This window comes from Anolis sagrei, chromosome 6 (assembly GCF_037176765.1).
Source record: "Anolis sagrei isolate rAnoSag1 chromosome 6, rAnoSag1.mat, whole genome shotgun sequence".
Classification (NCBI taxonomy): domain Eukaryota; kingdom Metazoa; phylum Chordata; class Lepidosauria; order Squamata; family Dactyloidae; genus Anolis; species Anolis sagrei.
Window position 1 is genome coordinate 40,924,485 of NC_090026.1, and position 26,857 is coordinate 40,951,341.

Sequence of the window (26,857 nt, forward strand, 5' to 3'; positions counted from 1 at the left end):
GGGCCACCACCGAGAAGGCCCTGTCCCTCGTCCCCACCAGACGCGCCTGAGAGGCCGGTGGGACCGAGAGCAGGGCCCCTCCAGACGATCTTAACAACCTAGATGGTTCATAGGGGAGAATACGTTCAGACAGGTAAACTGGGCCGGAGTCGTTTAGGGCTTTATAGGTTAACACCAGCACTTTGAATTGTGCTCGGAAGCTAATTGGCAGCCAATGGAGCTGGCGCAACAGACGAGTAGTATGCTCCCTATACCCTGCTCGTGTTAGCATTCTGGCTGCCACACGTTGGACTAGTTGGCGCTTCCAGGCAGTCTTCATAGGCAACCCCACGTACTTCCTGTTCTGTCCAGACTACTTCCTGTTCTGTCCAGACTACCTGTAGCTCTATAGTTGGCCTTCTGTATCAATGGATTCATCCATATATGGCTTGAAACTTTTCAACAAAAATTCCAAAAAACAAATCTTGATGTTGCAATTTTATTTAAGAGACACCATTTTACAATATATATAGTGGGACTTGAGCATCCTTGGATCTTGATGTCTATAAGGCTCCTTGAATCAAACACCAGTAGATGTTTGATTCCCACTCTATGTCTTATTAAATGCTCTGCCCATTGATACTTTAGTTTATCTTCTCCTACTCTGTACTTGCTAGCTAGCACACATTACTTAATGATATACTTCACTGAATGAAAATAATTATTTAAAGGACAGCAGCATTAGTTACAAAAGAAAGCATAGTAACGCCATTAGAATGTATAGCATAGCATCATAAATAGGGCTAGCTATGAGCCTCCTATCATTTTTATATACCGGCAGTCCCAGGTTATGAACAAGATACATTCTGTAGGTTTGTTTTTAAATTGAATCAGAACAGTCAGAACTTGAGTGAGAACAGGTACATTTTTCAAATGAAACTCTAGCCAAACACACACACACATCTAGCTTTGAATACAGAGATGAGTTAACATCCCTGTGGTGTTTATTTTGCTGTCTGTGCCCCTGTTCAGAAGATTTCACCTCACTTTCTGTCCCTGTAACAATTGGTTGATGAAAACTTTGTACTGTCGTGAAAACAAGAATTGGTAATAAAGCTTCAGTGGAGAAATCTTTTTCCCTGTGAAAACGCTTTCAGGAGTGACTCCCTTCCTAGGGGTAGATTCCCTCTCATCTTCTGTTTTCTTGCCCCTGTTTATAACTAGAAACTTTAAGTAAGTTGGGTGTTTGTAACTTGAAGACTGCCTGTACATATAATTATATGTGCATGCATATGTCACACATACCTGCTATAAAAGCCTATATTTCACACTAAAATATTGTATATTGTGGTCAATTTAGTGCCTCATTTTTTTAAAAAATGAAAAAATGTTTAATCATGACTGTGTTACTGCTGGCTTCAACGTGGTTCTTATAACAGCCTTGCAAACTAGTTTTACATTTATGTACTTTTAAACTGCATTTTCCCCCAACAACACAGTGATCCCAAGAAAAACTACTAGAAACTGAACTTCAAAAGATCTGAGTTGAATTACCCACTTTTTCTAGGATTCTTGCTTTAACAGAAAAGTTTTACAGGGCTTCCAAATCCCAGAACAGATACTCTACTGCAGATTACACTAACTATAGGATTCCAGAGTTATACGTAGGATGTTAATAGGAAAGGTCTTGAAATTTGCTGGAATTATCCCATCCTTAGAAGGACACCCATGATGAGCCTTTCTTATTGATCTTGGACAACTGGCCACAAATGTTTCTCTCAGATTTATTGGAGAGAGATATACTTGTCTTGGGGCCGCAGTGGTGCAGCGGGTTATACCACTGAGCTGTGGAACTTGCTGACCAAAAGGTCAGCGGTACAAATGCGCAGAGCGGGGTGAGCTTCCGCTGTTAGCCCTAGTTTCTGCCAACCTAGCAGTTCGAAAACATGAAAATGTGAGTAGATCAATAGGTACCACTCCGGTGGGAAGGTAATGGCGCTCCATGCACTCATACTGGCCACATGACCTTGGAGATGTCTTTGCACAACACTGGTTCTTCGGCTTAGAAATGGAGATAAACAACACCCCCCAGAGTCGGATTCGACTAGACTTAATGTCAAGGGGAAACCTTTATCTTTATCTATATTTGTCTGCGGTGAACTATTGATATTTGCGATCTAGCAAAAATAGGAATTTGTAGCCCTGTGGCCACATTGCTTATATTTCTCATTATACTGGCCAGCATGTTCATCTGAAAAACAGACGTCAGTGCCATCTTTTTCTGAAATGAGGCTTTTTCAAGGCAAATCACGAATACTTTCCCTCTTCTGTGGCATGGAACATCAGAGATGATTGAATCTGGGGAAGGGCCAGCAGCGACGGATAGCCTTGTAAACACAGTCCATCATGCTCAGGTTGTTGCTGACGTTGTCACAACTAGAACTCTTTGTTCTGCATGATAGATTAGGACCAAACCTCACCAAACTGTGAAACATTGCTCTTGCATAAAATAACATTTCAAAACAATTGGGTCCAGTTTTCTTATGTTCAGCTTTGAACGATTTGTTCTGTTATGCTAAACCTAGCTGTTTCTTTCTCATATGCAATCCTTTAGCCAGAATCAGATATTGAATCAGTAATACATACAGAACAAGCTGCCTGTCAAAGATGTTAGCATTGTAAAAATCCTGACTTTTATTTTCATTTTGTAAAACAAGAAGTGTAATAGGCTCCTATGCAACTGTTAACCTTGAAAATGTTTGGTTCAGAAGCCCCATAAGGTCTGAGCAGGATTTCCCTTGGTTCCAGTCCATTTCCAAATAGCTGATAAGAGAAGTATAGTCTATGCAAAACAAGCAAGAACATGAAAATGTGTTATGTTTACAAAACAGACTTGGACTGCAGAGAAGAGCTGCTTCTGTATGTAACTACTGTTGTAGCATTTGACAAATTATGTCCTCTGTGGGAATTTTCTGACTTCCTCAGGCATTTTTTGTGGTATGCTTCTATTGGATGTTACAATAGAGTCACAATCGCAAATTCTTCTATAGGACTTTTCTAGGTCTCCCAGTGCAGCTCTCTGGAAACATGTGGTGGAATTTGTTTCTTTCAATAGGATTCACTATTATCTGTGATTTCCTGATTCCATGCCAAGTTCAGGGATGTTTCCTATGCGGATATGGAATACAAACGGGATAGCAACCATTTTGTTATATATAGTTGTTAAGAAAGCAAGGTAAGGTAAAGGTTGTCCCCTGACATTAAGTCCAGTCTTGTCCAACTCTGGGGGTTGGCACTCATCTCCATTTCTAAGCTGAAGAGCCAGTGTTGTCCGTAGACACCTCCAAGGTCATGTGGCCTGCATGACTGCATGGAGCTCCATTACCTTCCCACTGGAGCAGTACTTATTGATTTACTCACATTTGCATATTTTCGAACTGCTAGGTTGGCAGAAGCTGGGGCTGACAGCGGAAGCTCATGTCACTCCCCAGATTCGAACCTGCAACCTTTTGGTCAACAAGCTCAGCAGCTCATTGGTTTATCCCACTGTGCCACCAGGGGCTCCTTAAGAAAGTAAATAACCTGTTTATTCTCCATCAATCTATACCAGTGGTTCTCAATCCCAGGTGTTTTGGCCTACAACTCCCAGAAATCCCAGCCAGTTTACCAAGTGTTAGGATTTCTGGGAGTTGAAGGCCAAAACATCTGGGAACCCACAGGTTGAGAACCACTATTTACACAAAGTATTCCTAATGTAGTAATAATAAGGTTAAAATGACATGGCGGGCCTAGGGAATGAATTCTACTTTGAAAACATACGTTGTTTGTGTGTCTGAGTAATCACTATGTGACATCTAGTGTTCTTTTCGTAAATGTCCAGTATTATCATGCTTTCCTCTCCTTGTATGCTGTTTTTCATTCTAGTATTCATACATGTTTCCTTGCTTTCCAGCTGTGATTGCATAAGTCTCCTCCTTCAGGAATGTAGCAAACAAGGCCTGCTTTCTGAACCCAACATGAATAACCTTACAGACAAAAGGTATGCTTTATTTCGCTTTGTCTACAAATTCTAGCAACAGGGATCAGTAAAAAGGATTGGCTGAGGCTGCTGTCAGACCTTACCTGAACCATTTGTTGAATGTTAGGTTCTCATTTAAAAGAGAAGGGAGAGAAAGCACTTAGCTTTCAGTTTCTATGCAACCATGTATGAATACATAACCAACCTACCAACTGGCCAGTGTAAGTAAATTTGTCCATTTCATAGATTTTCCCTGAAGTGCAGCAGTACATATGACCATTACTATCTTTCTCCTGTTATTACATAATAACCACCTATCTCCCATCTGTTTGTTCATAAATATATGCTTTTTATTTAAGTGTGTTAAATGCGATTTCATTCATTTATTTATTGCATTTTATCCCATCCTTCTCAACCCCCGAAGGGAGACTCAGCACGGCTTACAATGGGCCCCGTTACGAAGCCATTACACAACAAATTACAGTAATTAAAACCACAATTAAACATCAAACCATAATTAACAATACATAAGCCTTCATTAAAACAGAAAAACAGTCTCATCAGCCATATCTTCGTTCCAGTCACATTCCCTTAAAGTGTGGTTTGCATCTATTGTCCAAAAGCTTGGTCCCAAAACCATGCCTTTAATTTCTTATGAAAAGTTAGGAGGGAGATGGCCGATCTTACCTCAGTTGGGAGTGTGTTCCATAGGCGGGGGGCCACCGCCGAGAAGGCCCTGTCTCTCATCCCCGCCAGGCGCATTTGTGCTGCTGGCAGGATGAAGAGCAGGGCCTCCCCGGATGATCTTAGATTTTGAGGTGGGACGTAGGGGTGGATGCGTTTGGACAAGTAAGCTGGGCCAGAACCGTATAGATTTTCTTGCTTCATGGCAGGGGGTTGGACTGGGTGGTCCACGGGGTCTCTTCCAAATCTATTATTCTAAGTATTAAAGTGTATTGGTACTGGTGGGATGTTGTTTCAACAAGTTCAATAAAACTTTCCCTCGGTATTTGGAGGAATCCTCTTTCTTAAGACATTTTCATTTTAACTTCCTTTATTACACCCATTAGCAGTCAGCCAATGAATAGGAATTATATATACCTGTATTTAACTAAGTTCCTATACAAAATGTTCTCAATCTTAAGCAGCAGTTTGATATCTGAACCTCGTATATGCGGGATAGAGAATGAACAGGTGATCATTACAACGATCAGTTATATTTTTATTAAGAGTTCTTCCAGGCTATCATTAAAACCTCTGATGTTTTTTTCCCCACTTTACCCAGGACTGCTGATCGAGAACATGCCCCACGCTTAAAATCTGCAGAGAATGCTAATATCCAGCCCAACCCAAGCCTCATCCTGCGGGCAGAGCCCACCGTCACCAATATCCTCAAAGTAGGTCCTACTTTAGTGATATCATCCTGTTCACAGAAAAAAACATTTATCTTACACAAAATGTTAACCTTTTACTACTACTAAGGTTTTTGATTATATATAAGCTTATCTGGAAGTAATGAACTCAGAGAGGTGTATTTTATTTAGTGTATTTTTTATTTGGATGGAAATTGGGATAATGTTCTCAACTGTATTTGTTTTTAGCCTTCTCCCAAAAAAAACTCAGAACATCTGTCTCAAAGCATTGTTGTGAGATTATGTTGGATGGAAAGAGAACTTTTCTGTTGCTAGTAAGCAAGTTTCATGCCTTTCCCCCCTATCATTTTAGTATTCATCTTAGCACTTTCTCCTTGTCTCTATGGTGCAGCAGCATCCTTTTTTAAAAGGCAGAACAGTTGTTGTAATTAGGATTATTCCATTCAGCTACCACGCCAAAGCATAGTTGACGCAGTATGATTAGTAAACCCTATTAAAACTATCATTTCTAATTCTGGCTTGTTGATCAATCACTATAAGTGCCTTGTTAATTCAGACATTATTTATTGATGTGTATTTATAAATTCCTTACACATAAACATCTCAAAGCAGTGTACAGCACTAATCAAACATTATGGTGTTATATTCATGTACTGTTTATGTTATATCAGTGGTTCTCAATCTGTGGGTTCCCAGATTCCACAGCTCCCAGAAATCCGAGCCAGTTTACCCGTTGATAGGATTTCTGGGGTTGAATGCCAAAACATCTGGGGAACCACAAGTTGAGAACCACTGTATTATATACTACATTGCAGTGTCTTGTAAGCCGCTCCAAGTCCCCTTTGGGAAGTGGTGGCAGTATATTAATAATAATAATAAAATAATAATAATAATAATAATAATAATAATAATAACTAGCTTGGGGACCCGGCTAGTGGGTAATGGCGGTTCTGTATGCCAAGTTTGGTCATTATTGGTCATTGGATGATGGTTGCATTGTTTTCAGGAAGTGAGTGAAGGTACTTAAAGTCCCATCATCCATGGTCCACCCTCTTCCAAACAGCAGCAGGATATAGAGTGGGTCATGGGGGCTCTGTGTGCCAAGTTTGGTCTTTATCAGTCATTGGATGAGGGTGGCAGTGGTTTCAGTAAGTGAGTGAAGGTACTGCAAGTCCCATCATCCAAAGTCCATCCTCCTCCAAAACTGCAGCAGGATGTAGAGTGGGTCATGGGGGCTCTGTGTGCCAAGTTTGGTCTTGATTGGTCATTAGATGAGGGTTGCAGCAATCTTGGGAAGGGAGTGGAGGTACTTGAAGTCCCATCATCCATGGTCTGTCCTCCTCCAAACTGCACCAGGATGTAGAGTGGGTAATTGGGGCTCCGTGTGCCAAGTTTTGTCTTGATTAGTCATTGGCGAGGGTCTCAATATTAAAAAAAACTCTGAAATTACAACAGCAAGGCAACAGAGAGGTAACAATCTGGGACATCTCATCACCTCCCAACAAAAGATTGCCCCAGGCACTGCCAGGCCATCAAATGCTAATCAAGGTGGTCAGTTGAAACATTCACACCTAGCTCCAACAGACAAGCGTCCTTTGTCCCATCCTGGTCATTCCACAGATATATAAACTCTTTTTTCTAGTTCCAACAGATCTCACTACCTCTGAGGATGCTTGCCATAGATGCAGGCGAAACGTCAGGAGAGAATGCCTCTAGAACATGGCCATATAGCCCAGAAAAACCTACAACAACCCAGTGATTCCGGCCATGAAAGCCTTCGACAATACAAGTTGTTCTTTGCTGGATAATATATTATGTGGTTGCTTAGAAATGCTAGTGGCCATTTTGTCAAGAAAGCAGGAACTAGTCTCTCTCTTACAAAACTCCACAGCTTGTGTTCTGTTGGGATGGCTACTGATCGGAAATCTTCCTCCACAACATTTTCCTCTTTACATATTTCTTCCTCCACAGACAATGGATTCAGACCACTCAAAATCCCCAGAAGGGCTGTTGGGCGTTTTGGGACATATGCTGTCTGGGAAGAGCTTGGATCTCTTGTTGGCAGCTGCAGCAGCTACAGGAAAGCTGAAATCCTTTGCTCGGAAATTCATCAAGTGAGTGTGTATGTATTTATGTATGTATGGGAGTGAGTTAAATAAGAGAGTTTTGGAGCTGGAATGTAAAAATCTTAATTACAAAATCTAGAGTTGCTTATTAAAGATGTGTGCTTTTCCACCCCAGTGCTTGAGCACACAACAGCCCAGATGTTTCCCCTTAATAAAAATAGGCTTGAAGAACATATTGCAAAGCTATTTCCACTCTTCACATTTTGTGAAATAAAAATTTAGTTTTGCAAAGTCTGAAATTTTGCTATCCAAGTACCTGCTTTATATTTTGATATACGTAATTTTTAAATATTTCTTCTTGGCCTCCTTGCGGTACCTACATCTATGTAGGGGTTTTTTTTTTTTTTGGAGCTTGCAGCCATCACCTTACCTTTAGGCACATTTGAACGAGGGACCAATAAAGAAGGCTGAAGGAGGCTGAGGAAAGTATTTTCAGTTATTAATAATTAAAAAGTAATAGAAAGCACAAATAGTGCCCTTCTTGTTTTTACACGGATCTCCTGTTCTTCCCACTCCCTCAAACACAGTGAGGCAGGATATAAGCATTTTGATTTTACCAGGATTCAGAGTGTTGCCTATCTGATCAATCGGTTTGTGAAGTAAGCCTCTGTGAAATGCATGACTTTGTGCTTCACTCACCTGCTTTGGTCTCTCCTTTTACTCTTCCTTGCCTACAAGCAAGTAAACAAACCAAGAAGCTATAGATAGCCTTAGTTTTCCATTCTGTTGATAGTGTGAATCTAATTAATAAACTAATCACAAGTCATAAAATGAAGCCATAGCTAGTTTCCAATTACTGGTTTCTTTTCAAAGTTTGCAAAGAGAGGAAGTTACACTACCCCTCTATTCTGCCTTGGTCAGACCACACCTGGAATACTGTGCCCAATTCTTGGCACTGCAATTTAAGGGAAATATTGACAAGTTGGAATGTGTCCAGAGGAGGACGATTAAAATGATCAAGGGTCTGGAGAACATGCCCTATGAGGAGTGGCTTAAAGAGCTGGGCAAGTTTAGCCTTCAGAAGAGAAGGCTGAGAGGAGACATGGTGGCCATGTATAAATATGTGAGGGGAAGTCATAGGGAGGAGGGAGCAGGCTTGTTTTCTGCTTCCCTGGAGACTGAGAGGTGGAACAATGGCTTCAAACTACAGAAAAGGAGAGTCTACCTGAACATTAGAAAAAACATCCTAACTGTAAGAGTTGTTCAGCAGTGGAACTCTCTGCCCTGGAGACTCCTTCTTTGGAGGCTTTTAAGCAGAGGGTGGATGGCCATCTGTCAGGGGTGCTTTGAATGCAACTTTCCTACTTCTTGAGGGGGGGTTGGACTGGATGGCCTATGAGGTCTCTTCCAACTCTATGATTCTATGAATATTCATTTATTTATATCCTACATTTATTCCAGTGCAGGACCTAAATCAGTTTTGAAAGGAAACATACAGGGTGCGGGAGCATAACTTCCTTTTTTCAAAACTTAATAAAACTCATTGTTTGAATCAGAATTTTTTTTATTATGTAGGCCCATACCTAAAGTTTTGTTTTACGTAGTTTTGAAGATCAAATTAGGTAGGTGACGTCCCCCATTCTCCATACACTGAGTAAACCGATTTCTGGTGTTTGTCATGACTCTTGCCAGCATAGCAGGCGTTATGTTGGCAATTTCTTCCTGGATGTTGGTCTTCAAATCTTGTAGGATCCTTGGACGGTTCATATAAACACGGGATTTCAAAAAACCTCATAGAAAAAAATCACAAGGACCAAATCTGGAAAGCTACTCCAAATCCGCTTGAAAAGTAGGCCTCAACAGCAAAAGCACGCTCCTCACTGTTCCAACGCATGATGGCGACTGAACTGTGTCAGGAAAAAACTTTATACTCTCGCCTCTCGAACGAGACCACTAGCGCTCCACTACAACTTCAACCGACTGAATGGCGCGCATTTTTAAAAAGGAAGTTATTCTGCCTCACCCTGTAGTTTCTGTATTTTTGATTAACTGGGGCTGACTGGCTTACATGCAGACAAGAATAAAATGTTAGTTACAGTCCTACACACACACACACACACACACACACACACATATATATTTAATCATTTTTATTTGCAACAATTTCCAATAACAATAAAAGTGGGGGAACAAATCGGATGTAAAGCAAAGTCGGAAAGTAGGGTAGTGGAACTCAAAATAAAATAAAATAAAATATGTGAAATGTACTGGAAGTTCCCAAATCCCTATTTCCCCCACCTACCAGACCAGAATATTTAGATGTTAACTGTAACCTTAGCATATCCTAGAAGATGTAATACATGAAGCTATATTTACGAGAGTCTGTAAGAGATCAACCTGCATCAATGATTAGGAAAATGCTTACTGGAATGCAAACAAGATAAGAGATGTGACTGTCAGTGCTTCTAGCCTCATCTTGTGAAACATGAGCAGAGGTAGCCTATAATAAGTCTTAGCAGGCATCCAGTAGATAGAGATAGAGTAACCTTCCCAGCTAGTTCACAGGTTGATGTAATCAAGATGACATGCAGCTAAAAATTCTTACTTAAAAGACAAAGGTATTTGCTTTGATTGGATAAGTATAAGCAACATACAGTTGACACATTTGTTTTGATTGGATAACTGATAAACTGGGCGAAGCTAAAGACAAAATAAATAGCCCCAGATTACATTACCTTTGTGGCATATCTCCACTGAGGTGGTTTGATGTGTCAGTCAACTAGGTTGTTCCTGATAGGCTAATATGCTGACAAACTGCCCTATTATGTGGGTGTACACTAATTCTGGGAAAGTTGTGATAAAATAGATAAATAGACAGATACCTCATTATGTTTGTAATGACTGGTTCATTAATAAGCTTATAGTGTGATGAATGCAGTTATAAACTAGGTCCTCAACAGATGAATAAGTATTCTTAAAACAATAAATAAACATTGAAACATATGCAAAAATGTAAGGAAGATGAAAATAGATGCATAAGTTAAGTTTAATAATTTTCTTCAGAAAGTTTGTGATTTTTGGATTAAAAAATAGAAGAAATGTTTGGTTGATGCAGAATCTGTGGATGCAGAAACTGTACATATAGAGACTCCACTGTAATGTAGTGAATACTCAGAGCCTAGATATCTATATGTCTATGTTTCTCCTTAAAGGAAAGATGCATGCATGTATATCTATGCGGGTGCATAATATAGCCCAAACATTACCAAGGAGACTCTTCATTTGCCTTGTAAATATCCTGAGATTCCAGTACTTAAGAATGTTTGAGTGAAGTGTTGATCTGACTGTCTGGTCTAACCATCATCATGAATTGGAGACTGTTGGACAAAAGTTGATAATGGGATATAGGAGAGAATCTAGATTAATTGACAAGTGGCAAGGACCTCAATCAAAGAGACAGGAGTAGGGAATCAGGCCTCTTTCAAAAGGAAGCATATGCATATCCTGGCTTATTCAACCAATAATAATATTTATTTATTTATTTGACCAGTCATATGACCATTTCAAAATAGAACATGAGTAAAAAACATGGCTTATTCAATCATGGTTTGGTTGTTTAATCAGTTAAGCTGTGGCCCAAGCGCAAGAGGTACTTTTGGTTGGTTTGAGACACAGCAAGAGCTAGGAGGTTGAGCTGAAAATAGAAGCTCCTTGAGATTTCACCCTCATCTATATAAATAAAAATATAATGTTCGTTCGTGGGATTAACATAACTCAAAAACCACTGGACCAATTGACACCAAATTTGGACACAATACACCTATCAGGCCAATGAGTGACCATCACTCATAAAAACACTGAAAAACACAGTGGAAGGGACTTAAAAAGCCAAAAAAGCAAAAAGATGCTACAGCACATGTACAAAAACAACTCCCCGACAAACAAAACACACAGTAGGATATCTACACTCTCTTCTGGATTACAGCTCCCAACATCCCCTAGACCAGGCCTTTTAGGAGAGGAGGGTGATCCAAATGCACTGCTTCCAAGATGCAAGCTTTCTTCTCCTTGGATTTCTTTGAGAGCATCCCAGTTCCTGCATATTTCCCATTTCCTATTCCCAGACTGCAACTCCCAGAAATCCTCCACATAGATAGATTAGATATTGATAGGTAGGTAGATAGATCGATCAGTAGGACTGCTGGGAGTTGCAGTCCAAGAATAGGTAGAGAAGGAAGAAAGGGGAGAAAGAGGAAGGGAAAGAAAAGGGGGGAAGGAAGGGAAGAGGAAGAGAAGGAAGGAAAGAAGGAGAGAAGGAAAGAAAAAAGGGAAGGAAGGAAGGAAGGAAGGAAGGAAGGAAGGAAGGAAGGAAGGAGAGAAGGAAGGAGAGAAAGAAAGGAGAGAAAGAGGAAGCAATGCATGGTGGGTACAGCTAGTCTCCAAAATAAAACAGAAACCAAAAAAACCTATGTATGGTTAGTTTCTCCCCCTTGCAAGTGATAGTCAAAGAAGTAGAGTGAAGGCAGGAAGATTTGCAGTCTGCTGACATTGTTTGTTTGATTTATGCTCATTCGGAGAGAAATGGGAGCCACCGGTGGCAGAGCGGGTTAAACCACAGAGTTGCTGAACTTGCTGACCAAAAGGTCAGCGGTTCAAATACAGGCAGTGGGGTGAGTTCCTGCTGATAGCCCCAGCTTCTGCCAACCTAGCAGTTCGAAAACATTCAAATGTGAGTAGATCAATAGGTACCTCTCCCGCAGGAAGATAATGGCGCTTTGTGGAGTCATTCTGGCCACATGATTTTGGAGTTGTCTGCTGGGTCTTTGGCTTAGAAATAGAGATGAACACCACCACCCAGAGTCAGATATGACTAGATTTAGTGTCAAGGGAAACCTTTACCTTTAGAGAGAGATGATGGATGAAATGTTGAGCTGTTGCTTTCAGTGGAATCCAGACATCTCTCCTTGCATTTCACTCTCTAGCCTTAGCTCCAAACCTTGAAGACTGTAAATTCTTCGGTCCAGTGCTAATGGAATGTAGGTACTTACTTCCTCTTAGCCATAGGCTCACTTGCACCTCTTATTCCACCCCAAGAGAGAAGAGTAGTTTACTTGCCTCCATTCTCCTCCCATCCACCCACCTCCTGCTAGTTCCACTGGAGACTGCTGCATCTTTTCTAAATCCATTTCTGTCTTTGCTTCACTGAAGCACTTATTAGATGGCCACTCTTAGAGCTATTAGGCCTCCCAGAAGTGGCTATTTACAAGCATACTCAGACCTTGTTGTTCCTGAGCAAATCAAGTAATATGAGGACTTCTTTCCTTGCCCTATGCAAGAGGCAGCCATTTCTCCTTTAAGGGAAAAGCAGATTTGTTTTTGCTGTCTCGTGCTAGGAAAAGGAAATGGGGAGGGGGACTGGAAGTCATGTGATGATGTATTTTTCTGTCACAAGTCTTTGGTCTAAGTAAATCTGTTACATTCTTCTAAAAAGAGTGAAAACATGAGAGATGTAGCGTGAAATTGTGGCTGTGCAATGCGTCTTTCACAAATGAGAAACTGAGTTTTCTATATTTATTTATTTATTTATTTGCAGTATTTATATTCCGCCCTTCTCACCCTGCAGGGAACTCAGGGTGGATAACAATGTACATATACATGGCAAACATTTAATGCCACAGACACACAACATATATAGACATAGAGGCTATTTAACTTTCCAGCTTTTCATGAGGGTATTCTGGCCACCAGGGGAGCTGTCGCTTCACCGCCGATTTGTGACACTGATGAAGTACTTTCTCATTCTTTTGCATGTTTGCTGGAGAATTTTATGGCCTCATAAATTAGTTAAATTAGCCTCCTTGCATAAGTGGTACCTAAATTTCCTACTTGACAGATACAACTGTCTTTCGGCCTGCAAAGGTCTAACAGCAAGCTACACAAATTGGTCGGATGCTCACTCTGACCCGGGCTGGCTTCGAGCTCATGACCTTTCAGTCAGTAGTGATCTTAATGCAACTGACTCCCAGCCAGCTCCGCCACAGTCCTGGTGCAACCTCTGAGGATGCCTGCCATAGACGCTGGAAGCTGGTGGCCAACACTTGGTGATCATATATGGCAATCCACTGTGGAGTGAGGTTGGCCAGTGACAGCGCATGACTTTGAGTGTGGTTGTCGATTGAGACTTCCCAACTTATTTATTTATTTATTTATTTATTTATGACTGGCTGTCCCCTGCCACGTGTTGCTGTGGCCCAGTCTGGTGATCTGGAAAATAAAGTAATGAGAAAATGTTGGTTTCCAATATATGTAATTTCTTTATGTTTGTGGGTAAACAGTATTTCTTGTTGTTTGTTTGTCAGTGTTGATGTGGGGAGTGTCTGGTTTGCCTATTCTGGAATATGCAACATATCATTGTTCTTCTTTAGGGTCCCTTTCAAATCTATAAATACTATATGTATGTGTGTGAATCATATACATCTATATCTATGGCTGGATGGCTCTTTGTCAGGAGGGCTTTGATTACGTTTTCTTGCCCTGGTGAAAGGAGTTGGACTGGATGGCCTTAAGTATGGGGGTTCTGTGTGGGAAGTTTGCCCCACTTCTGTTGTTGGTGGGGTTCAGCATGCTCTTTGATTGTAGGTGAACTAAAAAACCCAGTAACTACAACTCCCAAATATCAAGGTGTATTTCCCCCAAACGCCATCTGTGTTCATATTTGGGCATATGGAATATTTGTGCCAAGTTTGGTCCAGATCCATCATTGTTTGAGTCCACAGTGCTCTCTGGATGTAGGTGAACTACAACTCCCAAACTCAAGGTCAATGCCCACCAAACCCTTCTAATGTTTTCTGTTGGTCATGGGAGTCCTGTATGCCACGTTTGGTTCAATGCCATAATTGGTGGAGTTCAGAATGCTCTTTGTTTGTAAGTGAACTATAAATCCCAGCAACTCCAACTCCCAAATGACAAAATAAAAAAAAATTGAGTGAAGGATATACATTGGGTTGTTAGGCGTATGCTGTCCAAATTTGGTGTCAATTGGCTCACTGGTTTTTGAGTTCTGTTAATCCCACAAATGGAACATTACATTTTTATTTATATAGATATTTGTATACTGCCCTTCTCAGCCTTTCAGGTGACTCAGGGCAGTTTACAGAGGCAACCCTTCGGTGCCCAAAAACATCATAAAGCATTCAAAACATTAAACATGATACAAAACCACAACAAGAGTAATAAAAACATAATAATTCACATCTCCTAACTTACCTTCTCCACTATCCTAGTAAATTAATCAAAGTGCTTGGGTTGGTTTCCTTGAAAGTATTGTAGCAATAGATGCTAGAAGTTTTATGTGTAACTTTAACACATTTCCTTTTATGGGAGCATCCCGAGCAAGTGGGTGAATTGCCTGGATGGTAAGGCTTATGTATGAAAATCTGAACTGAGAAAAAAATGGGGGTGGTGGGGAGCCAGACTAAAAGAAGAAGATGGGAGGCAAGGATTAGCTAAGAAGGTTGTGTCTGGATCAGATTAGCTCAAAGAGCAGAGGATCACTCTGTTGGAGCAGAGCCCAAATTCCCATTGTGTCTGAGTCGCACTTTCAAGTCTAGGGATGCCTGGCCACGGCTTTTCCTTATCTGCAAAATGGGAGTCAATATTTTTGGACTGCCTTGCACATCACACATGAAAATTATCAAAACGTTGGGTTATTTAAGAGATCTGATTACGCAAAAGCATCCTTTAACTGTTTCTCTTTTGTTTCCCTTGTCTTCTCATATTAGGCTCAATGAATTTACCAAACACATCAGTGGCGAAGGCTGTAAGTCCCTTGTCTTCTTGAACTCTTTTGGGGGTTTTATTTTGAAAGTCAAATGCTGCGAAGACTCCCACTGTGACTTTAGTTTTTAAGTTGGAAGATCTGGGGGGTAGGAGAGGGGGGAAGCTCATGAAGAAGAGTTGAAATTGAGCCATGGTGCCTGGCAGCGTAGGCAACGCTGGCCCTGGCATTCCTGATGCAACAAGGGGGATATTCAAGTTATGACTGGGGTCTCTTTGTCTTTTGGGTTACCACGTGCATCCTCCCTTTCTCCCCTACCCCAGAGAATAGTGACTTTGTGCTGTTGGGTGGGGATCTCAACTTTGGGAGGCAAAGAGTTAATCTGCAGCTGTGAGCCTGCTTTCTAGCCTCCATTCCCAACTGAGCCAATGGATCTCTTAGCCTCTGTGCACCCATTTTGCTCAACTCCTTTGGAAGGAATGATGTTTGCATCCCACTCACCCTAAGATAAGGATTCTGAGTATATTTGCATGTGATTAAACACGCAAAAGGCTCTCTGACCTTCCACTGGACTATGGAGAAAAGCTCCCAGCTTTTGAGACTTTCTGTATTATTCTTCCTTCACTTCTCTAGAGATTTGGAGGGTTTAAACATTCTTAATCGTTTCCACAAAGATCTGATAAAACGTTTGGAGATTTTAAAAGGGCACAAAGTCGGCTTTTAATAACATATTATGTTAAACTGTCTTCCCTTTAACTGCAAGAAAGACAATAAATGATTCTAATAGATTTGTGTCCGTTTGTGTCCATAAGATTGAGCTTAAAAATGTGAGAGGGAAAATAGATCTGAAGTCTCCAAAAGCAAGCATTTCTCCTGAAATATTTTGTCTCACAGAAGATTTGGCTTCTAGAATTCATCTTTTTATGTGGAGGATTACTGGCACCATTTTTAATTATTATTTTAATAAATATGTATTGGTGAGCTTGTACAGAGCATTTATCCACAATTCTAGTCCTGATAGTCTTGGTAGAATGAACAAGACAATTACAAAGGATCTTTTTGTATATCAAAGATGATTAATTGTTATAATAAAACATACACATCTTTGGGTTTTTGTGAGTTTTCCAGACTGTATGGCGATGTACCAATAGCATTCTCCTGCCTCGGAGTTTTAGATAATCCGGGGAGGCCCTGCTCTCAGTCTTGCCTGTCTCGCAAACACGTTTGGCGGGGATGAGAGACAGGGGCGTCTCAGTGGTAGCTCCCTGCTTCCTAGTGAATTTAAGTCAGCTCCATCCTTCTTTTTCTTTAGAAAGACGTTCAAGTCATGGTTCTGGGACCAGGCATTTGGGTAGCAGGCTCATTAGTAATTGCAATGTTTACATGAACTGACAATGATGAAACAGTGTAATTGAACATAGGAATACGGAATAGTGGATGATGAGACTGGATTCTGATTTTACTGTTGAGGCGCTAATGATTGTTATACTGATGTTTAATGATTTATGTTACAATTGTTTTTAATTGACCTATACTTGTCTCGTGGTGTTTTGTATTGATGTTGTTCACCGCTTTGAGTCACCTGAGGGCTGAGAAAAGCGGTATATAAATAAAGTAAATAAATAAATAATAATGGACAAGCTCTGGATTAAGTCTTTGGACTCTGAATTGGACTTGGATAAGCCTATATGGATGATAATAATGCTTTAAATGGACTTTTGATCTAATGTTTTACTTAATATGTGATATTGTGTTATACTGTGTTTTGAATGTGTTGGCATAGAATTGTTGCCAGTGTAAGCCGCCCTGTCCCCCCCTCGGGGGTTGAGAAGGACAGGGTACAAATGCTTGAAATAAATAAGTAAATAAATCTCTCCTGACGTTTCACCCACATCTATGGCAGGCATCCTCAGAGGTTGTGAGGTATATTGGAAACTAAGCAAGGGAGTTTTATATATCTGTGGAAGGTCCAGGGTGGGAGAAAGAACTCTTGTCAGTTTGAGCCAATATTTTTTATTACTGGCTACCAGTATTAAAAAACTCTAAAATTAGGACAGTAAATAAAGAACAACACTCTGAAAACAGGGGGATTCTAGACATGAAACAATCAGGGCCAGCTAACACCTCCCAACAAAGGATTCCCCCATGCAGGAAGCAACCAGGCTTTGAAGCTGCAAGACTTTGAGATGCTAATCAAGGTAATTAATTGCAACATTCACACCTGCCTCCAACTGACAAGAATTCTTTCTGCTACAGATACATAAACCTCCCTTGCTTAGTTTCCAATATACCTTGTAACCTCAGAGGATGCCTCCATAGATGTAGGTGAAACATCAGGAGAGAATGCTTCTGTAATGTGGCCATACAGCCTTGAAAACTCAGTAACCCAGTGATTCCAGCCATGAAATCCTTTGAGAATATACATCTTTTTTTTTGTTTTATAAGAGGAATTGTTATAAATTGTCTTCTTTTTTTCTCCAGCCAAAGCAGCTTCAGTCAGAGCGCTTCTCTTTGACATCTCCTTCCTTATGCTGTGTCATGTTGCTCAGACATATGGCTCTGAGGTAAGGATTTTCTGATCTCCGTGTTACAGGGAAGAGGCAGCAATGAGATAAGGACTCAGATTATGTCCTCAGGCACATAAAACGGCACTTATTTCTGAGTTTATGCAGAATACTTTTCTGCAACGAGATCAGGAACTATCACTCTAATACTTAAGCCTTGTATAGTACTTTAAAGTGTTTGTAGTACTTTATGTGCATCATTCAGTTCAGTTCCTTACAGCAACTCAGTGAAATAAATCAGCATTAGTATTATCAGCACTGCAGAGGGAGAGATTGAGGCTGAGAAGGCTTACTTGAGGCATGTCTTGTTCAAAAATAAATTCCAAGAATTACTTCTTGTACTTGAAAAGGCATACTATTTATTTATTGTTATTATATGAGTCATTTGTCCAGACAGATTGCTTGAAGGGACATCCAGTGCTATAGCAAAGCAATGGTTCCAAATACGTAATAAGACATTATGAGCAATAAAAAACTGGCAGACCAACAAAGCGTAATTGCCTCATACGTGTTATTCCAAATTGTCCTGACAACGCGTGGTAATTTGTGGAAACTTGTATGTATAGGTGAATCTCGGAGTTTTTTCCCTTCATCTCCACATCTAGATAATTTTTCCCCTTCTCTTCCCATCATACAAGTGTCTCTCCACCTTTGCAGTTTTTACTTTAGTGGATTTGATTATTCACAGATTTGATTTAAAATGTTATCCCCTGAAATCTCTAGGTCTTCCAGTATTATTATGGTCAACTTTCTCAAGTCATGCTAGAGAACCTAGAGCAGGTGTCCCCAAAATCAGGCTATGTTTTTTTTCAAGCTATAGTTCGAGGGCCCCAACAGTCGTGGTTGAAGTTCTTCTTGACTGCTTGTCCCTCAGGTGATCCTTTCGGAAGCTGGCCCTCCAGGGGAAGTGCCTTTCTTTGAGATCTGGATGCAGAACTGCATGCCAGAAGAAGGGAAGATCCTCAATCCTGACCATCCTTGCTTCCGGCCTGATTCCACCAAGGTGGAATCATTAGTGGCTTTGCTTAACAATTCCTCCGAAATGAAGTTGGTGTAAGTAGCTGAATTATTGCGAGATGTCAGGCAAGAAAGCAAGCTACACATGCACTACTTACGTCACATGGCTGTTCATTCTCTTCTGTTTCCGTGATGTTGCAGGTGGATTCATAAATTTCTTGGGCATTCAGTTTGTTTAAACAGGGTTCTGGGAAGAATATAGTGCTAACTACAAGGTGGTGCAGTGGGTTAAACTGCTGAGCTGCTGAACTTGCTGACCAAAAGGTTGGCGGTTCAAATCCGGGGAACAGGGTGAGCTTCCACTGTTAGCCCCAGTTCCTGCCAACCTAGCAGTTTGAAAACATGCAGATGTGAGTAGATCAATAGGTACTGCTTCTGTGGGAAGGTAACAATGCTCCATGCAGTCATGCTGGCCACATGACCTTGGAGGTGTCTATGGACAATGCTGGCTCTTAAAAATTGAAATAAATACCACTCCCCAGAGTCTGACACAGCTAGAATTAATGTCAAGGGGAAACCTTTACCTTTAAGAATAAGTTACATTTTGAGCCAAGGAGATCTGTTTTTGCTTATTCAGGAAGGGGATGCTGGAACCTTTCATTCTCTGAATTTGACATCTATTACAGGTTCAATAACTCTTACCCAAAGTGCTTGAGGTCAGAAGTATTTCAGATTTTGGAATTTTTTAAAATATAATTTGGAATATATGCATATACTATACATGAGGATATATAATGAAGATGGGACAAAAGTCTATACATTACATTGATGTGTGTTTCATAGACCCCTTACATATATAGCCTGGAGGTAATTTTATACACGATCTTTTAAATCATTTTGTGCATAAAACAAATGTGCATATATTGAAGCATCAAAAAACAAAGTCACCACTCTCAGCATGTGGACAATTTTGAATTTTGGAATATTTTGAAATTTGGATTTCCAGATGATAGATCAGGGGTCCTCAAACTAAGGCCCGGGGGCTGGATGCAGCCCTCCAAGATCATTTACCCGGCCCTCGCTCAGGGTCAACCTTAGTCTGAAACGGCTTGAAAGCACACAACAATCCTATCTCATCAGCCAAAAGCAGGCCCACATTTCCCATTAAAATACTAATAAGTTTATATTTGTTAACATTGTTCCTCATTTTAATTATTGTATTAGTTTTAAATGTTTTTTGCACTATAAATAAGATACGTGCAGTGTGCATAGGAATTCATTCATATTATTTTTTCAAATTATAATCCGGCCCTCCAACAGTTTGAGGGATTGTGACCTGGCCCTCTGTTTAAAAAGTTTGTGGACCCCTGTGATAGATTCTCTGCCTGTTGTTTGTCTTTGTGTTACAGTTATATTGTAGTTGTAACTTAGTTAATAGAAGAGAGAACTAAATACAAAGAAGTAGCTATTTGCAACTACTCACTTCTAACATCTGATTTCAGCTTGGATCCTAACAAACATTATCCTGTCCTCCTTCCCTCATACAATTCTAGACTGAGGTTTTGGAAGCAGGGTGAAAAATAATGCCTAATGATGGACTGGATTCCTGATCAAGTTTTCTGTTTTGATTTTTTGCCTCCATCACAATAGACAGATGAAATGGCAAGAAGCATGTATGAGCATCTCTGCAGCCATCCTGGAGATCCTGAATGCCTGGGAGAATGGAGTTCTCACCTTTGAATCAGTCCAGGTATTCAGTTCAAGAGGTCCCTTTTCTAGTGTGACTGTGAACATTAAAATTGGACATTATTGGCCTTTGAAAATCTGGGTGTACTCAGAATAACCATGGCATTGAACTAATATGGTCCTGTATCAAGATAGGGCAGGTTTCATGACCGAAATATTCCTCCATATCCATGGATTTTGCATCAAAAAATTCACCCATCCATAGCTTGAAAATATTAACAAGAATTTAAAAAAAAGGCGGGGGGGGGGGAACCTTTGCCATTCTCTATAAGGGACACCATTTTACTATGCTATTGTGTATAATAGATATGCATATTCAACTGTGTTTCCAACAGAAACTTCTCAAAGGGGTGTGATATGCCCACTAAAGATGTAGCTGAACTTGTAGATTTCTGGCATGTAGAGTGAAATAGCCAGGTCTTCATATTGAGCCTTCTCCAGCAAAGCTTTATGTTCCTCACACTCATGTCAACTAACAAAGTCTAAGGACAAAAAAACAAAAAAAACAACACCTGCCTGAATTTCAGTTTTCTTCTGTTTCCAAGTATGTATCTTTTTCATTCTTTGCAAAACTCTGTAGCTACCTATTTTCTCTCTTCACTTCACTTCCTTTCCCTAGAAAATTACAGATAACATCAAGGGCAAAGTGTGCAGCATGGCTGTATGTGCAGTGGCCTGGCTCGTGGCCCATGTCCGTATGTTAGGCTTGGATGAGAGGGAAAAGTCATTGCAGATGATCAGGCAGTTGGGAACACCCCTGTATGGCGAGAACACCCTTCAGTTCTACAGTGAAAGGTGAGTATCATATGTGTCGCCTATCCAACTGAAGTGGGCAGCTATGTCCCTTCAGAGGTGGGTGAACTGCAGCTCCTTTCACCCTAAGCTAATGTAGCTTATAGTTATACATAGCTTGAGATGTAGCCCATCAACATTTGGAGGACCATAAATGTCCACCTAAGACAGTGGTTCTCAACCTGTTGGTCCCCAGATGTTTTTGCCTTCAACTCCCAGAAATCCTAACATCTGGTGAACTGGCTGAGATTTCTGGGAGTTGTAGGCCAAACCACCTGGGGACCCACAGGTTGAGAACCACTGACCTAAGAGTGAGCAAAATAGTCATTGAAGACATTGAATTGAACCACTACCCCTTCCTGTTTTCATCCAGGAAGGAAACCCAAAAGTTGTAGGCTCTGGTTGCCCAAGGGTTTTATCCTTTTGAATCTGATTATAAATTTGGGAACCCTAAAATATCCTAAAGGCATGAGCTCCTGCATGATCTTTTGAGGTAAGCAGGCCAATTAATACTGGGAGCTGTAGGCTATATTTCAGAATCACCTTTGAATATCCCTTACCTTTAAAGAACCCTATGGAATTCATGGGATTGCTGCAAATCAACAGGCGACTTAAATGCACAGGCACATGCATAGTAACTTGACAACATCCAAGCAAACTTTGATGTGTAAAAACTCCAGTAAACATCTTCTTTCCCTTATCCAGGGTACTTATCATGAGTTCGATCCTTGAGCACATGTGTGCTGATGTTGTACAACAGACAGCTGCACAGATCAAGTTCCCGGCCACTGGAGCAGACCCCATGCCCTACTGGAACCTCCTCCCACCCAAGAAGCCTATTAAAGAGGTGCTGACAAGTGTATTTTCCAAAGTGCTAGAAAAAGGCTGGGTGGACAGCCGCTCCATCCACATTTTTGACACGCTTTTGCACATGGGCGGGGTCTACTGGTTCTGCAACAACCTTGTCAAGGTACGTTGGGGCAGTGAGGACTAATGATGGCCAATCACTTGGAGAATTAGACCAATTCATAGGGAATAAGCTTGTCAATGAGCAGCAGTTGTATGTATTATCTTGTGTTTTTATTTATTAATTTTAAATAACCATTAATGCTATTTTTATTTTTTTTTAATAGAAATTTAGTTTGTGTTTTAACATTTACATTGAGAGTTTTTGAAATCGTATCATGTCTTTAAAACATTCTATGTTTTGGAAAATGTGAATATAACCATTTGGGAAATGGGATTCATAACCTTTTGGGAAAATCACTAGTTACAAGAAAGGAATGACCTTGTTAGAAGTCACATCATTTTTTGTAAAATGATGTTCACCAGCACTCATGCGAGGCAACTAGGTCTCTCGACTGTTAAACTGATGTACCTAGGTATGTCTTTGAACTGCTAGGGACAAAGACATGCCAATGCACAAACACATCTATATTCAGCAGAGTTACAGAAGTGTTACTTAAAGTTGTCCAATAACATCTACTCTCCCTTAAAATATATTTCTCTTTAAATCTTAATCTCAAGAGACAAAATAAAGAGTCTTTTAAAAAAGTAACAGAGTTGGTTTACTCATAAAACTTCTAAAAACATACAGATATCTTCTCTCTCTAAGAGTCTAACACTTCTACTTCCACTGAAGTCTAAAGCAAACTGAACTAAAATGGACCCTTGAGTCTTGAACATGCCCAGTTCTGATCATATAGTCTGCAGCCCCTCCCACAACAAAGAGGTCAGGTAAAATTGCAAAGCAATACACACATACAGTACAGTAAGCAATTATGTACATAACAAACAAATAGTAGAGGCTCGAGAAGGTTGCTATTTCCAACAGTATGCCACAGTGGCTCCATGTTTGGAGAAAGTCAGGATATAAATTATTAATTGGGGTAACTAGTATTAATAAATATTAGCTCTGTGATCAGAGGCAGCTCTGGTTTCTAGGGAACAGGAGTAAGTAAGGGGTTGTCACTGTTGTGTCTGTAGAATGCAAAATTTATTATACATACTTGCTTGGGCATGATGAAACAGAATACTTTATAAGATGCACTGTCAACGTGATTGAGCATGGTTGTACTTGAGTTCTTTCTTGATAGTTATGCTGATCTTAGCATATTTATTACATGTAAGATGGATAATAGAGGTTGTGGGTATGGACTGGTTGTGCTCCAGCCTAAAAAGCAAGTTAAAAAAATACTAAAATGAACCATTGCAATAGTTTTGATTTTAGTAATTTATAAGATTTAGCTCTTCATTTGACATTTACAGTAAGACTCCTGTAATGGTGGAGTCTGTATTCATGATTTCACTTAGCTGCACACAGAGAAAAGTGATATCTCTAGGAATTTGCTCGGCCCTTCTGGCGATTCTATGGTATGCTTCCTCCACATATTGTCACAAAATTGTGTTGGGAGTCCTAGTAAATTCTTACAGTGGGTTGTTGTAGGTTTTTTCGGGCTATATGGCCATGTTCTAGAGGCATTCTGTCCTGATGTTTCGCCTGCAAGTATCCTCAGAGGTAGTGAGGTCTGTTGGAACTAGGAAAATTGGGTTTATATATCTGTGGAATATCCAGGGTGGGACAAAGAACTCTTGTCTGCTGGAACTAGGTGTGAATGTTTCAACTGACCACCTTGATTAGCATTTGATGGCCTGGCAGTTTTTTGGTGTGGCTTGTTAGTGCCTGGGGGAATCTTTTGTTGAGAGGTGATTAGTTGTCTCTGATTGATAGATGCGGGCAAAACGTCTCTAGAACATGGTCATATAGCCCGAAAAAACCTACAACAACCCAGTGATTCCAGCCATGAAAGCCTTCGACAATACAATTCTTACAGTATTTCAATAAGCCTTGTGATTATCCTATAAAATGGAAGGGCCCTGTTTTTGTCTCCATGTTATTAGCAACTGTTAGAGGAAAGTTGGGCAGATTCAGAGAAGTAGTATACCCAATCGGTTTTTTAAGACAGTATTTTAGACTATGTTATTAGACAATGAGCCAACATCACCTCCAAGGGGACCTCCCAGTTCAATTCATTTGTTCTCTCGCTTATCTTTTAGGAACTCCTGAAAGAGACACGGAAAGAGCATGCGATGCGGGCTGTGGAGTTGCTGTATTCAATTTTTTGCCTGGATATGCAGCAATTGACACTCACCCTGCTGGGCCACATCCTGCCCAATCTCCTCACAGACTCCTCCAAGTGGCATATGTTGATGGACCCTCCTGGCAAGGCTCTTGCCAAGTAAGAGACAGTACTAAAATCAAATTCTGTATCCAAACATTGATATCTGTAAGGTAATACTTAATGTAAATCAGGACTTTGCAGTGCCTGGACACCTATTTTGTTGCACTTAAAGCTCCCAACAGTCCCTCAGGTCTTCCAACCTCCCCCTCCCCCAATTTAAAAAATGACTTTGGGTGGAATTTGCCCCGTAAAGGCATGCAGAAATCATCCCCATCATGTGAAAAGGGAACCCTATAACTCCGTATTATCCACAAATATTGCAACTTCCTTTAACAGTCTCAAAATTCTATCAAGAATTGCTATAATGTATTCCAGCTCACTGTAAGGCGCAGCATGTGGATATTTCTGAAGGTGAAATTGACCCCTGGCCTCCCTGACTACCACTGAAGCACAGACGTAGTTTCTTGTTTTTGCATGGTTTGCTTTGTAATGAGAAAGGGAAAACTTTGTGCCAGAGCAACAAAGCCTTGTTTCAACTCTGGAAAGTCTCTTTTCATTAGGATTGTCCATACCTTTTCATGATAGTTTATTTTGAAGTAAGATGAAAGCATTCTGTTAAATGTTGGTACTCAGAAGGATAAAGAAAAGATTCAAGAAGACAAGGAAGTATAAAAAATCACAGTTGTTAGTTGGGATTAGAATATAGGAGGATTATCTTCCATCTCAGATGTTAGACCCTTATAGCACAGGGCCTGGGAATTAGAAGACCTCAGTCCATCTTCAAAGCCATGTTTTTACAATCACCCATCACTATGTATAATTTGAAGCAGTAAAAAAGAAACAATTTTGCAGCCCAGAGCCAACATTTGGGGGTTGCTCATCTGCAGTAAATATGATGTTGGAGGTTCCATGTAATTCACTTGTGTATCCTCTGGATCTGATATTTCCCCCCTATTTTTTTCCTCAGGCTGTCTGTATGGTGTGCCTCCAGTTCCTACACCTCCCACAATCGAGGACAGATGTCTGCTTGGCAACGCAAGAGGCACCGAGAAGATATAGAAGTAAGCTGTCATTCCTCCTTCGTCATTCAGTAAGGATGCATTTGAGGAAGAACAGAGCACAGTGATCAGAGTGAATTTGATCAAAGGAAGGAAGAGATAGGCTGAGGAGAGCAGCACAACTCTTTTGCCAGGAGCATTCTGTGACTTTGATTTGGAGTCTCCCTTTGCACGTGTTTGATAGCTTTGGCAAAAGAGATATGCTTCTGATATCGTTATATCTGATAGGATACAGCAATTTAGCATAGTGGTATTCAGCCATTTTCAACATGAGAACTGTAAATGGAATGTCAGTGGACAACAAAAGAGATTTAAAGATGGCCTAAAAGGTGACATAAAAATGTAGTATAAATACTGAGAAGCCCTTGCACTTGAGCATTGTAACAGGAGGCCAGCTCTTACCAACAGTGCTATGGATTTTGAAGAGGCACAAATAATAATAACAATAATATAACTATTTAGAGATCACCCTCTCTCCCCAAGGGGGCTCAGGATGGTTTACAATATAAAAAGGCAAACATTCAATGCCCAGACAAATGCAATTTTTTTACACTAATGCAATATAATAAACAATAATAATAATAATAATAATAATAATAATACTTTATTTATACCCCACTCCATCTCCCCCAGGGGGACTCAGTGTGGTTTACATGAGGCCATGCCCGTCAGTACAATACACACAACATAACACAAAAGCATAACAAAACCAGAAAATAAAATACATAAAATAGAAAACCAATATAATAAACGACACGACAATATAAAATCAACTATTAAAACACAAAAGATTTTCACTGGGCAGGGCCAAATTCAAAAATCTATTTTTTAAAAAACCCTGGGAGATAGGACAATGTAAATTATCGGGGAGGAGGATCCAGGGATAAGGAAGGATTTAATTGCACGAACCATAAAATAAAGTGCTTCTGAGGTCAATTTGTGCAAAGTTGGTCAGTAATGACAGTGAACTTACTGTATAAAAATTGACATCAAAATGAAAAACAAGATACAAATAATCACATAGAAAATAGCTACACTAATCACATAATAATCAATAGAAGACGAAAGGGAGAAAAGTGCAGAGAGGAAAGCACATCAGGTGAATTCTTGTCATGACTGCCTTCCATCTGGAAATTGATGTCCTCATTATGAACGACCATGTGGATGCAGAATAGGTCTCCACAGTCACTTATGAACCCACCACCAAGAGACCACCTTTGGAAGACAGTAATAGTCACGAACAGGTCATCCTATTGATTGATTGACTCAACCATTGCCCCCTCAGATGTTTCAGACTTCAACTCCTAGAAGTCCTAGTTAGTATGACAAATGCACCTTAATTTTG

The 26,857-nt window shown here is 40.3% G+C and overlaps 1 protein-coding gene and 1 non-coding gene across 5 annotated transcripts in view; both read left to right on the plus strand.

Annotated features, from left to right (window-relative positions):
• The window catches only part of MED24 (mediator complex subunit 24), an 80,317-nt gene that overhangs the window by 43,018 nt on the left and 10,442 nt on the right, over positions 1 to 26,857 (plus strand). For all 4 annotated transcript variants that reach the window (XM_060781051.2, XM_060781052.2, XM_060781053.2 and 1 more), the window contains exons 12-22: positions 3,932 to 4,018; positions 5,283 to 5,394; positions 7,342 to 7,484; positions 15,218 to 15,255; positions 17,695 to 17,777; positions 18,652 to 18,830; positions 20,385 to 20,484; positions 21,100 to 21,275; positions 21,978 to 22,242; positions 24,330 to 24,511; positions 25,422 to 25,515. In XM_060781051.2, the coding sequence (XP_060637034.1) occupies positions 3,932 to 4,018; positions 5,283 to 5,394; positions 7,342 to 7,484; positions 15,218 to 15,255; positions 17,695 to 17,777; positions 18,652 to 18,830; positions 20,385 to 20,484; positions 21,100 to 21,275; positions 21,978 to 22,242; positions 24,330 to 24,511; positions 25,422 to 25,515 (1,459 nt within the window). The remainder of the gene's footprint in view (positions 1 to 3,931; positions 4,019 to 5,282; positions 5,395 to 7,341; positions 7,485 to 15,217; positions 15,256 to 17,694; positions 17,778 to 18,651; positions 18,831 to 20,384; positions 20,485 to 21,099; positions 21,276 to 21,977; positions 22,243 to 24,329; positions 24,512 to 25,421; positions 25,516 to 26,857) is intronic.
• On the plus strand, positions 15,677 to 15,789 carry LOC132779880 (small nucleolar RNA SNORD124). Its single transcript, XR_009631867.1, has one exon. It is a non-coding gene; the product is annotated as a small nucleolar RNA SNORD124 (small nucleolar RNA).